Source organism: Cupressus sempervirens, chromosome 10 (genome assembly GCF_028749045.1).
Source record: "Cupressus sempervirens isolate cs-2001-9-10 chromosome 10, ASM2874904v1, whole genome shotgun sequence".
Classification (NCBI taxonomy): domain Eukaryota; kingdom Viridiplantae; phylum Streptophyta; class Pinopsida; order Cupressales; family Cupressaceae; genus Cupressus; species Cupressus sempervirens.
The window spans coordinates 265645114-265661465 of record NC_143127.1 but is presented as its reverse complement, the minus strand read 5'-3'; the positions used below and the strand labels follow the sequence as shown (position 1 = coordinate 265661465).

Genomic DNA, 16352 nt, shown 5'->3' with positions numbered 1-16352 from the left:
TGTTAATGACAAAGAAACCAAAATCCATCTAGGATAGAACACAGAAGGGTGTCCTTTCCTTAGAATGCTTGTCAACAAGAGACAAGAGACCGCCATTGAGATGAGTCGGCCACTAACCTGTCCAAAATCAGGAAAACATTTGACCATGAATCATCACAAAAACATCAATACCAATGTTGGATAACAAAGCTGCTCTTCTTTGGGATAGAAACAAACATTGAGAACAGCTAGCACGATTTTGAAGAAAAATCGGCAAACCCGCCAAACTTTGCAAATGAGCATGATGCCTCAAAACAAATTGCAAAAAGTCATGATTAAACCGATCAAAACCCAACATCATTTTTGAGGTGAGAAATCAATAAAAACTAGAGAGAATCTAAGACAGATAATAGATTACATTTTTGAGGGAAAATGATAAAACCCAACAGATAATTTTTGAACAAAAATTATAAACCTACTAGATATTTTTTGAGGAGAGAATTATAAACCTACAAAGGAATCCCACACAACTTTGTGAATTAGAAAACAAGAAAAAATTTGAGGGAGAAAATTATGAAAACCCATCAAAATAATCTTCATACGACAAAACACGAGACTTCGCATGGTATAACAACACATTTGAGTAACATGCAAGCGTATGCAAGTACATGCAACAAACATGCAAATCCAAGCAACCTTAAAATATTAGAGTCTCTTGCTAAAACAAAGAAATTGTGCAATCAAAACCCTTAACTCGGCTTTTGATTTTCAACAAAAATCTTCGAAGACAAACCACAAATTTCATAAAATGCTTCCAACGCTTTTCATATTAATAATTTGAAAAATAAGTTTTTGGAAAAAATTCCAAATCAGAAGAAGCTCGATTTTCCCATAAAAGAATTGCCAAATTTTATGAATGTTGATGTTTTGGTAGCTTTAGTAGGATAAACTTGAGAGATCAAAAAGAAATTAATATGATTACAATGATTCATATATATATATATATATATATAGACAACTATAATTATATTTGCCATTATATTAATCATATTGATGAATAGGCATGTCTCATGAAGTGATGGGACATGTCTATTCTCTTAGTTTATTCCTCATACAAATACAAGGACACTGCTATTTGGAACACACATACCAATCTGACAGTGCTTAGTACATTTGTAGCGATCCTCTATGAAAATCAACATTGTATTAGAGCAGGTTGTTTGCTGCATAAATTACAGGACTCTGTAATGGGCAGCCTTAAATGCCCAAAAACTAAAACAACTGCTGATAGGAATTTTGTCAAACAGTTTGCATCCAATTCCTTATTCCTCCGTTTACTAATTTAACCCTTTATGGCTTCGGAAATTACAGCATGAACAAAAAGAAAGTACAATGATACGCAGATTGGAAATTGTATCACTGCTGGCCAGATGTTATTTTCATAATTTAATAAAATCAAATACATGACAGATTATCGACACACTAATTGCTCCATTATTATTTACATAATGCTCCAGAAAATGTTATTTAAACTTGCTGCTATAGTGACATGAATAATGCCACATGGATAGGAACCACGTGAATAGTGCCGCATGAACAATGTTGTTACAATATTTTTGTCTTCAAACAATTCAATATCTTCATAATATCATTCCCTCAAAGTAGCATAAGGGTCGGATGAGTAATGAAAAAGATATGAGCAAAACATCAAGTCTACCTGTAGCTAGAAACACACCCAATCTGCCTGATAATGAAGCTGATGACAATGGATCCCAAAGGCCAAACCCCAAGGGAATGACATCTAGAATGCAACAAGAGAGGATAGATGTCCTCTAATGCCAAGAACGAATATGCAACTCACACATCAATTTTCTTCTCATATTCAACTTGCTAAACAATGACCAATGACTCCTTTTATTTCCGCTTCATCAGGTTGACCCACTTTTCACAAGCAATGTGGGATAAAGTGTTTTAAAATAAAATAATATAAAATGACATCTTATGTCTCCCTTGAGCGTCCCCTCTCAAACACACAACCCAACATAAATAATATTAAAGTAACACTTAATCATTTTAACATTTAATTTAAATGCTACTTTAATAAACTTTAGACATTAAAATAATAGATCAATCGGACTCGAAATGAAGCAACTGATAACTTGTCAGAAAGCTCTCGATGCGAAGCTTCAAGTCCAATCATTAGAAATATGCCAATTTTGATGCCAAACAAACTCCAATTGGCCTCAAACTAAGAATTACTAGGCCAAATCACTCCAAGATCCCTCTAAACTCCTCGCTAGCCCTTAGGACCATGCAAAACTAGTCTAGCGGCAACATAGCTAACAATTGCTAAAGAGTGGACATTACAGTCCACCCGTTTTAAAATTGCTTGCCCTCAAGCAATTTTAGTCCTGTCTGTTGTAACACCTGCTCACTTTCTCATGTAGCATCCTCATTTGGCAAGTCTTTCCATTTTACCAAGTATTCCTTAGCTATCCAGTTCCTAAGAATCCTCTCTCTTGTATCCAGAACAACTTCAGGGACCAACACAAGCTTCCCCTCCTCATTCAACCGTGGCAAATCTGCAGAAGGCACAATTCTTTGACCAATGGTTTTTTAAGCCTTGACACATTAAACAAATTATGCACTTGACTGCCCTCCGGAAGTTCAATCTCATAGGCGACCTCGACCACTTTGCTTATCACTTTGTAGGGACCAGAAAACCTAGGCTTCAGCTTCTTGGCTCTGCTCTTCTTGAGTGATGACTGTTTGTATGGTTGTAGCCTCATATAAACCATATCTGCGACCTCTGAATTACACTCTACTCTGTGCTGATCAGCATACAACTTCTGTTGATTTTGAGTCTACTGTATGTTCTCCTTGAGCACTCTCAGGATATCTTGACTATCCTACAATAAGGCTTTGGCTTTGGGCACTCTGCTGTCCCCCAAAACTAAATCGATGAAGCTAGGTGCTTCATAACCATACAGTAACATGAAAGGAGTCATCCTGATAGACATATGATAAGTGGTGTTATAACAATGCTCTCCCATATGCATCCGTTTGACCCAAGCTCTTTGTTGTGCACTCACATAGTTCCTCAAATATCCCTCCACCCATTTATTCACAATCTCTGTCTGCCCATTTGTTTGTGAATGATAACTAGTGTTGGGTGTAAGATCTGTACCACACAACCTAAACAATTCCTACCAAAAAACACTCATAAATTTACTATCTTGGTTATTGACTATAAATCTAGGCAACCCATGTAACTTGAATATCTCTCAGAAGAAAATATCTGCCACCTGTGCAATGTAAGTGGATGGAATTGCAAAGAAGTGAGCGAACTTCGTGAAGCGGTCTACCACCACATAGATGCAATCTCTCCCCTATACGTGGTAACCCAGTGATGAAGTCCATTGAAATACTTTCCATTTCTTGTTAGGAATGGGCAAAGGTTGAAGGAACCTTGTTGGAAAATTGTGCTCTCCCTTATTCTGTTGACACACCACACACTCTCTCACATATCTTTGCACGTCATCCTTGAGTCCCCTCAGGTGAATGTCTCACATATCTACCTAGAAGTTTTGAAGACCCCAGGATGTCCAGTTATTGGCACATTATGAAATGCCTTCAAGATCTCCTCTCTAAACTATGATCTTGGAATCAAATAAATCCTATCCTGAAATCTGATCAACCCATCCAACACCACATACTTGTCATCGAAAATGGTGCTTGCGACTATCCTTGAAGCCCAATCATCTCCTACATACTGCGCTGCAATCCGATCTCTCCAATCCCCTAAAATTTTTGCCAGAGCACATAAGTGGGGTCTTCGAGATAAAGCATCAACCATAACATTTTACTTACCTTTGACAAACTCTATGTCAAAGTCATAAGCTTGCAATTTGGTAAACCATTTTTGCTGCTGGTCATTAAGGTCGCAATGGCCCATGAAGTATTTATTACTATTGTGATCAGTCTTGATCGCAAAATGCCCACCTACCAAATAAGATCAAAATTTGGCTAATGCATGCATTATGGCCAACATTTCCCTGTCGTAGATAGAGTAGCTCCTCTCAACTCCTTGGAGCTTCCTACTCTCGAATGCAATGGGGTGTCTCTCCTACACCAATACTGCCCCTATCACATCTCTTGAAGCATCACACCTAAGCTCAAATGATTTCGTGAAATCAGGTATAGCTAGAACCAAACAAGATGACATCACATGTTTGAAGTAGTCAAAACATCTCTACGTTGCCTCTGTCCATGTAAAGGCCCCCTTCTTGGTGAGATTCATCAAGGGTGCGACAATCTATGAGAATCCCCTAACAAATCTCCTGTAAAAACTACATAAACCAAAGAACCCCTTAAGCTATGTGAGGTTTGTGGGAGTGGGCCAATCTACAATAGCTCTAATCTTTTCAAGGTCAATGCAAACACCATTTGCACTAATGATATGCCCAAGGTAAAGGAGCTCGGTCATGCCAAACTCACATTTAGATTCCTTGGCATACAATGACTCTCTCTCCAAAATAGATAACACCTCCTCCAAGATGCTGTAAGTGCTCCTCCTAGGTCTTATTGAAGAATGAGATCTCATCAAAGAAGAGCAAGAGGAATCTCCTCAACTGCCTCTCGAATACCTAGTGCATACAACTCTGAAATGTAGCGGGTACATTGGTTAGCCCAAATGGCATAACCATAAACTCGAAGTGGCCATAGTGACATCGGAAGGCTGCCTTCTCGATGCTCTCTACTCTCATTTGGATTTGATGGCATCCAGATCATAAATCAATTTTGGTGAAGCAGCGTGCCCCATGCAACTCATCAATCCTAAGAATGAGATATCTGTTTTTAATTGTTTTCTTATTTAGTGCCCTGTAATTGATGCACATGCGCATCATCCCATCCTTCTTTACTAAAACTACTGCTGAAGCAAAAGGGCTTTTGCTAGGCCTAATGTGCCTAATCTCCAACAACTCCTTAATTGTCTTCTCTTTCTTATCCTTGTGTTTCTTATGATGATGATAGGAGTAATCATAACTAGTTTGGCTCCCTCCTCGAGTTCAATAACATGGTCTATCCCCCTGTCAGAAGGAACCCCATCCGAAAGCTCGCCAAATACTTTAGCGTGTCTGTCAAGTATCTCTTGGATATTTGGTGAATGACTCTTCACTTGTGGCTCCTGTGAAGTTGGCATAGTGAAACATTCTATCTCCCACTCTATGTCATCATGTTGAAAATGTCCGTGCATTCTCCTCAATGAGATTACTCTCCAGCCCCCATCCAAAAGTCCTCGAAGTGCAACAATTCTGCCCTCATACTGGAATCTCATCTCCAATTTTGCTAGGTTGAGTGTGAACTAGTGAGGCCATCTATGTCATGCCGAGGATGACATCATGATCTCCCATGTCTACTACATAGAACTCATCCTCTGACTTAGCCATCTCCAAACTCGATGTGAAGGTTAGATATCCTCCGAGTGCATAATAATTCGTCACTGTTAGACATTGTGACTCTAAACCCAACATGCTCCTTAGTTTGTAAACCTCTCTTGGCTACTAATTGTTCATCTATGAAATTATGTGTAGCCCTAGTTTCAATGAGTGAGATCACTTTCTGCCCCTGGATAGTACCCCTGACCTTAAATGTGATTGCCTTTTGAGCCCCTATTAAATGTTCCAACGACCTCTCATCCTCAGGAATGCTGCTCTCCTTTGAAGTGCTACCCTCATCCAAATCGGACTGCTAATCCTCCCTCTTTGACTTTGACTCCTCTGCTGAGAAATAGTCCATTTTATTTGCCTTAGCCTTGAGAGGGCACTTATGAGATAAGTCCCAAGGCTCTCTGCAATGAAAATATAGCTTCTTCCTCCTCAACTTGTTCAGGGTGTCATTATCCAACGTATTATCCCTTTTTGACTGAGCATCCTTGTGAAAAGGGTTTTTTGTCCTCCTTATCCTTCTTCGCATGTGAATCCCTAGACAAAAATCTGCTCCTAAAAGAAGAAGGTGCTAAGTCATGAGCCTTCTTAGTGGCCTCCTGCAATGTAGTTTGGTCATGCCCCTTGATCCAACCCCTCAAGGGATCTGAGAGTCCATCCATAAACAAAACTACTAATCCCCCCTTTGAAATATCTGTGACCAACTCAACTAACCTCTGAAATTCACTGATATACGTCTCAAGTGATCCCCACTACTTGAGTTGTGCCAACTCCTTAAACTGTAACTCAGGATCTTTGGTATCAAATCTCTCTATGAGCCTCTCAGTGAACTCCTCGTAAGATGTGATCTGATTATGTCTCAAGGTTACCATGTCATGGTGCCACCACTCATGCGTTGGGCATCCAAATAAATAGCCGCATACTTGATAGTCTCCTCAAGCATAGGATTGAGCTGCAAGTATGTATCTACGTTCTGCACCCAAGCTCGTGCAGTCATCTTCCCTGAAGCATCATATAAGGTAAAGAAAGTTTTCCAACTTTCTTTCTTAGCTCAAAGTTTTGATTCCTCCCTCTTTCTCTAGGCATGTGTCTCATCCTCAAATCCATATAATCTCTGAGGGAAATATCCGCCGGAAACTTCGGTCCACTAGCCTCCCAGTCCCTCCTGAACTGATCTTTTAACTCAGTAATCTGTAGTTCGTTTACTGGTTGAACCAAATCTCTGAGTGGGAAGGTGGGTAGAAGAGGTCTCGAGCTCGTTGTTTGAGCTAGGTGTGCAACGTGTCTAAAGTTATTAGCCTCATTCCCATTGTTGCCATGTCAATTATTATTACCATTAAGGTTATTCTCAGGATCATTGTTGTTGCCTCGGTCTCCATTATTATCATTGCCCCATTGATATTGTTTCCATTGTTGGCATCACTTGGATTAATGTTCAGGCCCATCTGTCTAGCCATAAGCTGCAACATCATGTCCATTTGCCTATTCTGATCTGGACTGGTATTCCTGCCTCTGCCTAGTCTTGTATTCCTGTCATCTCGATCACCCATATTTCTGTCCTAATCAAAGAATATATCCTTTGTGTCTGTATGACTAGATTCTATGTCCACCCGCACGAATGAACTAGATTGTTCTCTCTGCAAGTCCAAAATTGTATTTTGTCTTACTCTAGTATTGCAGAATTTATAAGGCCACTGTTGCATGCTCAATCATACTTTCTTAACTGGTTTTCTTCCTTATTTTAGTGTTTTGACATTTCGTCAAACACTTTTCCCTCTCCCTTGCTGTTCTAAATTTCCTGTAATGCCTCCACAGGATGGCAGAACAACATGCTCTGATACCATTGTAATGGACAACCTTAAATGCCCAAAAACTAAAACAACTGTTGATAGGAATTTTGTCAAACGGTTTGTATCCAACTCCTTGTTCCTCTGTTTACTAATTTAACCCCTTATAACTTCGGAAATGGGACGTTAATATTGTTTGCTTGAATGGAATTGAAAATCACACAACATGAACAAAAATGAAGTACAATGATATGCAGATTGGAAATTGTATTATTGCTGATTAGATGTTATTTTCAGAATTTAATAAAATCAAAGACATGGTAGATTATCAACTCACTAATTGCTCCAATATTATTGACATAATGCTCCAACAAATGTTATTTAAACCTGCTGCTATAGTGACATGAATAGTGTTGCATGAATATTGTTGCTACAGTATTTTTGTCTTCAAACAGTCCAATATCTTCATAAAATCATTCCGTCAAAGTAGCATAAGCATTGGATGAGTAATGAAGAAGATATGAGCAAAGCTTCAAAGCTGCCTGTAGCTAGAAACGCGCCCAATCTGCCTGATAATGAAGCTGATGACAATGGATTCCAAAGGCCAAACCCCAAAGGAATGATGTCTAGAATGCAACAAGAGAGGATAGACGCCCTCTAATGCCAAGAATGGATCTGCAACTCACACATCAATTTTCTTCTCATATTCAACCTGCTGAACAATGACCACCAACTCTCCTTTTATTTCCACTTCATAGGGTTGACCCACTTCTCACAAGCAATGTGGCATAAAGTGTTTTATAATAAAATAATATAAAAGAACATCTTATGTCTCCCTTGAGCGTCCCCTCTCAAGCACACAACCCAACATAAATAATATTAAAGTAACACTTTATCATTTTAACATTTAATTTAAATGCTACTTTAATAAACTTCAGGCATAAAAATATTATATCAATCAGACTTGAAATGAAGCAAGTGATAACTTGTCGAAAAGCTCTCGATGTGAAGCTTCAAGTCCAATCATTAGAAATATGCGAACTCTGATGCCTGGTCAACATCCAAAGACCCCACAAACAAACTCCAATTGGCCTCAAACTAGGAATGACTAGGCCAAATCACTCCAAGATCCCTCTGAACTCCTCGCTAGCCCTCGGGACCTTGCAAAACTAGGCTAGCAGCAACATAGCTGACAATTGCTAAAGAGGGGACATTACAAACTCCTCTTGAGGTGAAAATAATAATAACATAGAGCCTAACCTATCTCTGGATAGAGAGAGGTTAAATAAAATTCTTTTGAATGAAGAACTATCATATGTTCTACTGTAGGGAGTTACGGTCATGGGATATGCTCGTATTTTTGTGTGCAAGTGACTTTGAATAGTAAGAGAGAATCCACAGCCACTTGACTGGTCGAAATCAATACACTGAGTTAAAAATACTTTCCACCAACTAGGAGCGGCTTTGACAACTTACATTCTATGTGGAATGTTTAAAGAGTGCAATGATTACCAAACACGTAATTGATGTTGGATGTCACCCATCCATTCTTCAAAGCAAATACAGTGGTTAGGTTTGGTCAATAAAACATCGATTAATTAATACACAACAACATTGTTTTCAGAAGAAGTGATATATATTAGAAGCAATAAGTAGAGCTATGCAACACAAGAGAGTCAACCATCGCAAAATCTGTCTGGGTCAGATTTTAATGTAACCATGAAAACTCACCATTACTGTCGAAAAAAGGAACGAATAATGTCAATGATTTTTAAAAGGTGATTATTGGTTTGACAACTCGCATATTAAACGGGAAACGACAACGACATTCAGTGACAGACCCACCAATCTAAATAAGATAAAGGATAATGCTTATCCCAAGACCATCACCATTCCTTGTGAATACTGTGGAGATATTCGGCACCCAATATACATTATATTGGCTATTTCCACCTAGTCCACACATGTCTTGCAAACCATCACATGAATCTCCCAAATAATATATATATATATATATATATATATATATATATATATATATATATATATATATATATATATATTTCACATGCTACGTGGGAGCTAAGGGGCCCACCGCCAAACAAAGATTAGAAGGGTATTAAAAGTCTAAATTATAAGCATTGATAGAATTATACTCTTCATAGTAGGAACCTTAGTAACAATCTTAAGATGGAAATAAAACTATAGCCGTAAGGTGGAAATATGTTAATTGATGCAAGTATAGTATATTAAGGGGAAGATGGTAAATAAAGCAAAGTGAATTAAGAAATAATTAAGAGCTATTGGAGATAAAAGGTTTAAATTTATCATTGGGTGATGCTTTATTTGAAGCCTAACCTATAATTGCATGATAAGAAAAGAGGAAAAGATTATCCATGTCATTAAAATAGAAGGAAGATAATCACCTCAAATTCGAGATAAGGAGAGAGATAAGTATTTTCAAATTATTATATCTTGAGAACAACCTTATTTACTTGTTGTAGTTAGTCTCTTATTTGTGTTTCTATACGTACTATAAGAGCTAGTTGCCTTATCTTTTCATTTCTCTCTGAGTATGTTCTTGCAGGAAAAGGGAGATTGATTGAGATTCAGAGGAAGCCTGGCATTCCTTTAGAAATAATTTTGAAAGAGAGGGAGTGGATAGAGGATAACCTTCAATGACCTCGGTCCTATTGATTCAGAGGGACTAGAGTTTGTAGACCATGTTGAGATTGATTCTCTAGTGATCAATAAATTGTAGCAGTCAAGAGGACTGCGATTTATGAATATACCATGTTACTATGAGATTTTAATGGGCTAACCCCTTGTGTACATCATGAGTATGTGACGACTTCCAAATGATTATCACTTCTATTTGTAGAAGTTATTGATAGGTGATGATGTTACAATAACTTAATTTTCTATTATGATGGTTGTCTTATAATGTCTATGTAGATCATGATAGATTATACTTTGCATGGTAGATGTTTATATGGTAAGCATTATGAGAATGCGCATGCACATACCTTATAAACATTTTTTTTGAGTACATGGTGAATGTTATTGATATTCTGGAAGGCCATTAGATAGAGTACTTGGTGAATATCACACGTCTTAATGTTCTGGAAGGCCATTCCTTATAGAGTATTTGGTGAATATTGGGAGACCATTATTCACAGTATTTGGTGAATATCTTGCATTTTGAAAGGCCACTACACAAAGTATTTGGTGAATATCATTGATATTTTGGGAGGCCAATACTCATGATATCATATGAGATATTAAACACTTTTGAGTAATTGGTGAATATCATGTATTTTGGGAGCCCAATACTCATGATATTAGATGTGATATCAAAATGGTAGATATCTTCTGATCAAAGATATCTTAAAAATTTACCCTTCCTATCTTTACCAATGGTGTAATACATGTCTTGTGTTTACTCCCTGGCTAAGAGGGAGTGTTGATGTTTTGGTAGCTTTTGTAGGATAAACCTGTGAGATCAAAGAGAAATTAATATGATTACAATGATCCATATATATATACAACTATAATTAAATTTGCCCTTATAATAATCATATTGATGAATAGACATGTCTCTTCATGGGACTTGTCTCTTCTCTTAGTTTATTCCTCATACAAATACAAGGACACTGCCATTTGGAACACACATAACAATTTGGCAGTGCTTGGGACATTTGCAGCGATCCTCTATGAAAATCAACAATGAAATCCCATCGACCTATGCAAATACCACATTATGGTAAATCGATGTTTTAGTTGTATTAAACAAAGGATATAAAAACTCCTTAAATAGATTTACAAAGATGATGTTTCTAAAAGAAACAACCTTGAATTAAAGACGGAAACAAAAACTACCTAATAAACTAAAGACTAACTAAGATGATCATTAAAGAAACATTATAATATGTTAATTCTCAATGCCCAAACAATAATGAAGAAGGCCCAAATATTCATGTCAAAAGCTTGGCACAAACCTAGTTTGATTGCTACAATCAAATGTGTTGAATTGCTAAAAATGATGAAGTCATTAGCACAAACAACAAGAAAAAGAATATCATCGCTAATGTGTTTGACATATAGATTAGTGTCAGCAGGGCTGTATTGAAAACCATTATCAAGCAGATACTAATCAATCTTGATGTACTATGCCTGAGGATTCTGATCGACCGAGAGGAGAATTTCAAACTCGTGAAGAACGAATGGAAATCTTGGTCGATCAACGAAGCCTGACAAGAGAAGACCCTTCACATTATTCAAAAAACGTGAAACATATTATTGTAAAATAATGAATGTGTTATATAACAAAGATCATGAATGATCTATATATACAAGATACAAGACAATGCTTCTATTATGAACAGGATAGAGGAAATAGAAACATTCTTGTAGAGTGAAAAAGAGTGAAAAAGAGAGTTTCCATAACGACCAGAAGGATGGAAACATAAAAGATGAGTAACAATTAGAAATAGAAGTAAATCTACGAAAGAGAGAGAAACAAAATTAGTGAGATTTAACTCTAATACCCTCCCTTAATGAGGTCAATCTAACTTCAAAATAAAAATTTGTAGGGGAATCCGCTTGGTATGTTCTGCAATAATGGTTTGTGGTAATGTAGACCATGGTAGGATGAGTGTCAGTACCCAGAATAAGCACCTCAAGGTGATGGTACTTGAAGATCGTCATCATTCTCTGCTTCTAGGTGTAGTAGTTCTTTCCATTGAATCACTAACTACCTTCTAAAAGAAGATTGGTGAGAGATGCCATGACACATTTTTAAAAAAAAATGTGAATATCTGAAAAGGCATGAAATTCGAGGTAGATTGATGGAAGACCCAAAAAAAAATGAAAGGACACCTAGAAGAGGGCTCAAAAAACCTAGGAAGATTTTAAAATTAGATTATGAATCCGCCTGCTTGAAAGTTGAGGCATGAAAAAGTGATGCACCCAGGAAAAACAGAGTCTGACCTAGTTGAGATCGGCAAAAACCCACGAAGAATCTTCAAGAATTTTTTCAAAACAACAAATAATCTTAGAGTTTCACAGGAAACCCTAGCCATTTTTGAAAAACTCAAAAAATGGAAGATTTGACTGTAAAAAGGTGGTGGAAAATGAAATCGCTGGACAAAATTTAGAGGTAGAGGGGTTCAAAACACCTTGGACGTTGCCCTTTGCACAAGATGTGCAGAAAAAATAGGTTGAAAATGCCCCTGAAAAAGGATACGATATTGCAGAAAAGCAAGACAAAAATGCTAAAAAGTCTGTGGTTTTCCAGAGAATGCTAGATGCGCAGGCAGGGGAGTTATAGATGACGCACAAGCCATGGAAGAAAAAAACAGAAACCCTTGATGGATTTGAGATTATATCACTACCAACAACACTTTTGATCACACCCAGGCAAAGGATGTTGAAAGTCTTACGAGTCTAAAAAATTCATGAAGAAATTAAAGATTTTCAAAACCTATTTCGTAAAACAAATCAGAAAATTTCAATAATGAAATTAGTATTTTTCGAAAAAATAGCTCTGATACCATATTATGGTAAAATAATGAATGTGTTATCAAACAAAGATCATGAATGATCTATATATACAAGATACGAGAGAATGCTTCTATAACGAACAAGAGAGGAAATAGAAACATTCTTGCAGAGTGAAAGAGAATGAAAAAGAAAATTTCCTTAACGAACAAGTTTATGGAAACATAGAAGATGAGTGACCATTAGAAATAAAAGTAAATCTACGGAAGAGAGAGATACAATTAGTGAGATTTAACTCTAATAAAATATTCAGCAAAAGAAATTTTGCATAGAAAAAACATGAACCCCTTAGCCGTGTCTTTAGTTGTGTAGATGAAAATGACCATATTGCAAATCGTTACAGTTTCAGAAGCCCTTTAAAATGGTTTCAAAATCCAAATGCGTCCAAAAATGGCTGTCCACGATTTGCAGGAAGCAAGGAACTTCAAACCCAGGCAGAAAATTGTGTTGAAACACAAGTAAAAACCGCAAATAGAAAATTGCATTTTCAGAACACAGAAAATCCCGCTGGAATTAGGGAAGATGCAAAAGCGGCGGGCAGGAAGATTGGGAATTCGTCGCAAACCCTAATGGAAAGAAGCACACAGATTTGGGTGCCAAAATACTTGAAAAATACTGCCATGCAGGCCACAAACAGTGCTAATAACACTAGAAATTCTATGTTTTGCAGAAAGCTCAACTCTTTTTATGGAAGAATAAATTTTTTTTAAGGCAAAAATCTCACAAAATCCATAATATTTTTCTAGTTACTAACTAAACTTTAAGTTAGCTATACATGAAGTTAACTGTTTGTTAAGCATATAAATGATCAACATTTCCTTTAAATTGATCGCTGTTTTGTATGAATGCTTCTCGTAAAATTGGACATATTGAAGTTGGTAATAATAAAAGAACACCAGTTGCTGTCTTGTATTCATCTTCCAGATCACTCCTCTGTGCAAATCTTGTATTCTTGAGGCAAGACGATTTTCCCAAGGTATTCATATCCTTCGTGGCAGGGGCATGACAGTCCACCCTTCCCAGGATTACTTGTCCTCAAGCAATTGTTGAGAATAGAGTGATTCAAGTTGTTAATGAATTTGTAGGAAATATGCCAGGTTCTCAATTATATATCAATGTTCCACTTCTTATTCTAATCAAGGGTACGGGTCTCCATTCTATGAATCTGTCATTCTGCAATCTCTCCTTTTCTCATTCAATCCTGATGTACGTGCCACCCTAGTTGGATTCTCTTCAGTACCAGTAGTCTATTTACTTGGCAAAAGCTACAATATGTCATTTTTCATCCAGTTAGCAGCTTGATTTGTTTCAGATAATTAAATAGGCTATCTTGTATACATTAATGTAGGATAAATTTTCTATGGAATAAACCTGTTTTCAGATATTTAATTGACATGAATTGACTCCATTGAGACTGGTTATTGATAACGCAATAATCTCTGAAAAATGCCTCATTCACTGGCCTGACTAACTATTCACAATGTCCTTTGTATACAAGAATAATTGAGGTGGTGTAATCTCAGCATTCCTTTAAAGGAAAACAAGTTCTTGAAAGTCAAATTTTATCATGATAGATTACAAATATTCCTTACAATAAGAGTGTCACCATATGGACATTGGAGTCAATTTAAAGAATCCTCCTTTACATGGTCTCATCTCTAGTGCATAAACTGTTCATTATGCTTTTTAAATGGTAATCTTATGAATATCTCTATGAAGATCTATTGCATTTTCCTCCGTGTAGCTTGAAAAGCATTCAGTAGTTTGGACATCATCTCTATTTGAATGGACATGCCTTGTAGCATTGTTTATGGAGGTTTTCATGTTTTGCAGGAAAAGTTCTATTGCATTTTCCTCCGTGTAGCTTGAAAAGCATTCACTAGTTTGGACATTATCTCTATTTGAATGGACATGCCTTGTAGCATTGTTTATGGAGGTTTTCATGTTTTGCAGGAAAAGTTCTCATGTTGATTCATTGCTTGACCCAACCTTTATGTCTCTAACCAAAGATCCTGATCAAAGACGTAAAGAGCAGTGGGAGAAGGTCGCACATGCACAAGCTAGTTGGAGTTGTGCCAAATTGCTTGGTTTAGGTGATCTTGGGGGTCCTCCATTGTCAGCAGCGGAGGAGTATGCACTTCATGCCAGATACCTTGCCAGAGCCAATACTTTGAATTTAGCTGAAATTGCAGAAATGAAAATAATGTAAGCACTGGAAACATGTTTTAGAAAATGTTTGCATTTGTAGCTATTTAGTGCACAATTTTATGTTACTACGTGCCTTGATAATGAATTTGATTTTGTCTTTTGTTTTTACTGATCCTAGGCAACATTTCTAAAAAAGATGGCTTGGGTTTACAAATTTACCGATTACCTTTTTGTTTCTTGGTTTTAGCCATATTATAGGAGTGGTCTAATTCTCACCTTACAGTGCAGCACAAAACGTAGCATTATGTGAGAATAAACCTTTGTTTAAATTGGAACGAGAAACTCTTTTTAGTGGAAAATGAAGGATCTAATAATTTTCTTATTCAGAAAATTAAAGAAAAAGACCTAAAACTAGCTGTCATTGAGCGTGCCAAAAATGCCAACTGAAAACAAAGTTATCTTTTTCTTCTCAGGCTTATGGCACAGGGTAAATCAGAACTTGTGCATTAGAAAATAATTTTTAATTTTTGTCTAATGCAACCTGAATGAAAAGAAGACATTTATCTTTGCCAAAAGCTTTAATACACTCGAGGATCAAAATGAACAAACACAAGGGCACAATGACTTTGTCAAATTGAACTGGAGTTGTTTTGAAAGCTTATTGTAGCTTTTTTTGATGAGACTTGTAGCTTTGAGTCCCTTTCAGCAGTTAGAGACTTTCTTTTAGAGTGAGGCAATTTAGTCTCCCTGTTGAGGCAGCTTGGTCCGCCAGTTTGTTGCAAAATAAAATAAGCCAGCCTCATATTCTTGTTCTCATAACTACATTATATATCCTCAGCAAAAGAATGGAGTAATGGCCTGAATGGACAGTTACCTGCAAGCAATTTTTGTAGAGTTGTTTGTTAGTGAGAAAATATTAGTTGTTTAATTAATTGGCATTAATTTAGCATTATATGACTTGAAAAGTATATAAAGCATTGGGAAAGAAGGTAAGGCATCTTCAAGCATCATAAACAAAAGTCATTATTTTTGTGGACTTGATGTGTGGTTGCAGCAACAATGTCTTTGTAATGTCCCCATTCCGGGTCCATTATTATAGATCATATTTAATTTAATTTTTATCTGATTAATATTCATTTGTGTTATAAAATTATGATATTATTTGAATTTGGGATCCAAAGATATAGATTTTACCCAAGTTGCCTAGATGCCAAATGCGCAAATGGATTCCCTCAAAGTTTACAGGCCCAAGTCCGTATCTCGATGGATCATGGATCACTAACCCCTACCTTATCTTGGGACAAGACCCAATTGCTTGGACTTAGACAAGCCCCTCCTTGGTATATAATGATAATGTTGGAGATAATCATATTTTGATAGTCAGAAGATTAAGTCTTATGCTTATAATGTCACAATTCAACTTTAAGAATAA

At 36.7% G+C, this 16352-nt stretch overlaps 1 protein-coding gene across 6 annotated transcripts in view; it reads left to right on the top strand.

Annotated features, from left to right (window-relative positions):
• The window catches only part of LOC149533654 (appr-1-p processing enzyme family protein), a 158236-nt gene that overhangs the window by 79653 nt on the left and 62231 nt on the right, over window positions 1-16352 (top strand). For all 6 annotated transcript variants that reach the window (XR_016357942.1, XR_016357943.1, XR_016357944.1 and 3 more), the window contains one exon: window positions 14726-14977. Coding sequence is in view for 3 of the 6 variants with exons in the window: in XM_089806955.1 (XP_089663081.1) it covers window positions 14726-14977 (252 nt within the window). In the remaining 3 variants the exon portion in view is untranslated. The remainder of the gene's footprint in view (window positions 1-14725; window positions 14978-16352) is intronic.